Below are 3,266 nucleotides of genomic sequence, written 5' to 3'. Positions count from 1 at the left end.
GGGGGGGGGGGGGACAGGCTCGCTTTTGGAATTCACTCAATCCTTCTACATCCGGGTCAACATCCTTCGACTCCTTCAACCTTCTGATCTTCACTGCTATGGTATAACTCAATTGTCTGAATTGCAGTTCAGTACTTGATTGCGTCGCTATTAAATATATCAAGTTGAGAAGCAAAAAAAAAAAGATTGCGAACTGTTCCTTTATCCAACACAAGAATATTGGATTTGACCAAGTATTTCTATTATTCGTTATAAAAGTCATTGTGTTTATTACTTGATATAAACAGCTTTGCATTTTTTTCTTTAAAAATAAAAATAGCGTTGGAGTTTATTAGTTCCTTAAAAATGGTTAACAAATGGTTTACACTGCAAATTTGGTATAAGCATTTTTGACGGAAGAACCGTCATTCCTAACTACTAATTAGTTATTAATTATTGGCATGACCAAGCATCTGTTTACTTCTACGTCACTGTGTTATTGATTACAAACAAAAATTGGCTGAATGTTTGCAAAATTTCAACATATTTAAATTGAATGAAAGCAGTAGATTGACAGTGAAATATTGTTTGAAATGGAATGTAAGGATTTCTTTTTAATTTCATCTGCAATCGAATTTTGTTGAGATAAAACTATGAATTTGAAATTTTAATTTTGATTAATTCAGTGTATTTGTCATAGTAGTATTGTTTATACTTTCACCTATGATTGAAGCTCATTTAGCACGCCATTTTTATTTATTCGTATTGAAGATGAATTTGATTTGATCAAATTTATTTCTCATTTTTTCATCAATTTCGCAACTACTAATACTATCCCATTTACTTAATGTAGAAATCGTTGAATTAGGCAGGGATGTATTTTTGCTAAAGTTAAAATTTCGTAATGTTATACGGGAAGAAGGTGATTTAACACTGATAATTATCCAGCATTTCGACGGTCATTGGAATGCGGAATCTTGGATTGAAAATGGTAGTCACCCATGATTACCTAATATAAATACCTGTGAAGTATATTTTGATGTGACACTTTCAAATTGTTATAACTTCCAAATTGTAATTTCTAAGCTTAAATCCTGAAGAAACATTAAGCATTTGGGAATTAATTGCATTTCAAATTTTGAAAATGCCTACATGACAAAAGCAAGTGGAAGAAAATGTAGACAATCTTAATATAGCCTAATTAAACATTAATAACTTCACCGCAGCAATCCTGCATAAAGGGTTCATTGTCAACTGTATGTTGACAGTTCTATTGAGTTTGATGAATAAGCCGTAACACTGTATTCTCCAAATCTTATTTTTTAAATTCAACATAAATTTTTCAAATTTGAATTTAGTAACCGCCAAATACCTTAGTTTTGTTGCAGGAAATATTTGTCGAAAGAAATGAAAAAATCACATTTAGTCCGGTACAAGAAATTGAGGATGTTTTTTTGAAGCTTGAAGAGTTTTAAACCCAGTGATTTCGAAAGTGTATGATGACAAGTATTAATGAATAAATTGATGACACTGAAGTAGATTGATAAATTTTAAAAAAAAAAGAAAACAAAAAAAGCACAGATACTGGGACCAATGAATGCACGTTGTGATGTTATTGTAATTGCATGCACATACATACGCAAAATCGTGTAGTGAGTCGTGCAATTTTCACCTTGCGGAGAAAACGCAATTTCTGAAAGATGATTTTTTCCCGCCTGAAGCATTTTGTTGCTAATCGAAAACATTCGGGTTAATCAGTTTTTTTTTTTTTTGCACAAAATTCTCCCCCATTATCAGGAACTGATAATTCTCCATCATTATCAAGTACTGATATAGCATTCAATATTTCCAGGGATCATCGATCAAGAAAACCAGTTACATCACAATTTTATATAAAAGAGCAGTGATGAGAGTGTGGAGAAGGGCGGCAATGAAAGGATGGGTTGGAAAGAAGGTAAAAAAAAAAGAAAAAAACTGGAAACATATAATCATAAATGATTATGTAATGACGTATTGATTTGCATATAGAATTCATGTTGGATCATGATAAGAATAAAGATCATTTAAATTATGTTCTGCACAAGTAGGATGCTATCGTTGTCCATAGCACTGTATATGTTAGTGCTCGTTATTTAGCGATGTACGCTAAGAATCTTACACAAATATGCGCTAACAAAAAGCACTAGATCAATGTGCTTTATCAGCATGAGCTAACAGAGGTGCTAATCCTTGTAATCGTAAAACTAATGCGTATAAACTTGATCTGAGCATTTGATGGTCCACGAGCCGAACGCAACCCTCCAACACAGCAAATTTTTTCTGCCGACGGAACAGAGAAAGTAGTCTTCCACTTCCTTCGCTCGCCGTTTTTTCCCTACGCCTGTCCGTCGTTGTGGCAGATGCGGATATCCACTTTGGTGTTTTTGAATATAGTCTTTTTTGTATTTTTTCCATGTTTGAATCAATGCTACTTTTATGTAGTGATTTCTTTCCTTTTGTCATACCATAAATAGACATGTCAACCTAATCTTAAATCAAAACTTTCCAATGTTAAAGTATGTTGGTCTTTTAGAATTCATTCAATTTTAAATAATGATATAATTAGGTCCTCCATATTTTCAATAAATCCATTACAATGTTTCAATTACTGCTTTTTTATGAGGGGATTATATATATACGATATGGTAAGGGTAGAATAGAGCCAAGTATATTAGTCCGGCCCGAAAACCATTCCAATTTCTCATGTGACTTTTATGGAAAAATTAATTTGTCCATCCTTCATATAAACCCAGCAGGAAGCAGGAGGAATTATTCGTTTCATTTATTCTCCAGAATTGTTCTCTTCGAAATTCATCTTTTACCAATATTTTTGGAGTTAGCTTTATGTGTCAGTTTATGTTTTGCAAATCAATATGCTAAATTAATATTGCTACCTTTATGTAATTGTTTGAGATGGAAATAAAGAAAAGTCTTGTGACTTGGATGTCACATTGCATAAAATATTTCTAAAAATACATGAATTTTCAACTTTACTCTCTTTGTCACATTGTTATATTAACTTCTACTGAAGTAATCTTGCGATATATTTATATTTCACTATACATTAGATTGATGATACATGTTATAAAATAGTTGTATTTTCACCAATACTTACGTGACGTTTGCTCACATATCCTGAAATGTTGCACTCCTTTGATATCTCCCCATAATTGTTTGTGTATTCGTGTGCGTGCGTGTATGTCCATGTGTGTGTGTGTACGTGTGTGTGTGTATGTGTGTGTGTGTGT

At 32.5% G+C, this 3,266-nt stretch overlaps 1 protein-coding gene across 1 annotated transcript; it reads right to left on the bottom strand.

Moving 5' to 3' along the window:
- Positions 1-2,166: 2,166 nt before the first annotated feature.
- Positions 2,167-2,496, bottom strand: LOAG_13878 (hypothetical protein; the record flags this gene model as incomplete). The annotated part of the gene is made up of 1 exon (XM_003149382.1): positions 2,167-2,496. One exon carries the CDS (start codon positions 2,494-2,496, stop codon positions 2,167-2,169), a length of 330 nt encoding a protein of 109 aa, XP_003149430.1.
- Between the last annotated feature and the right edge of the window lie 770 nt (positions 2,497-3,266).

The sequence above is a fragment of the Loa loa genome, assembly GCF_000183805.2.
Source record: "Loa loa unplaced genomic scaffold supercont3.76, whole genome shotgun sequence".
Lineage (NCBI taxonomy): Eukaryota > Metazoa > Nematoda > Chromadorea > Rhabditida > Onchocercidae > Loa > Loa loa.
This window is presented reverse-complemented; position numbering and strand designations above follow the sequence as displayed.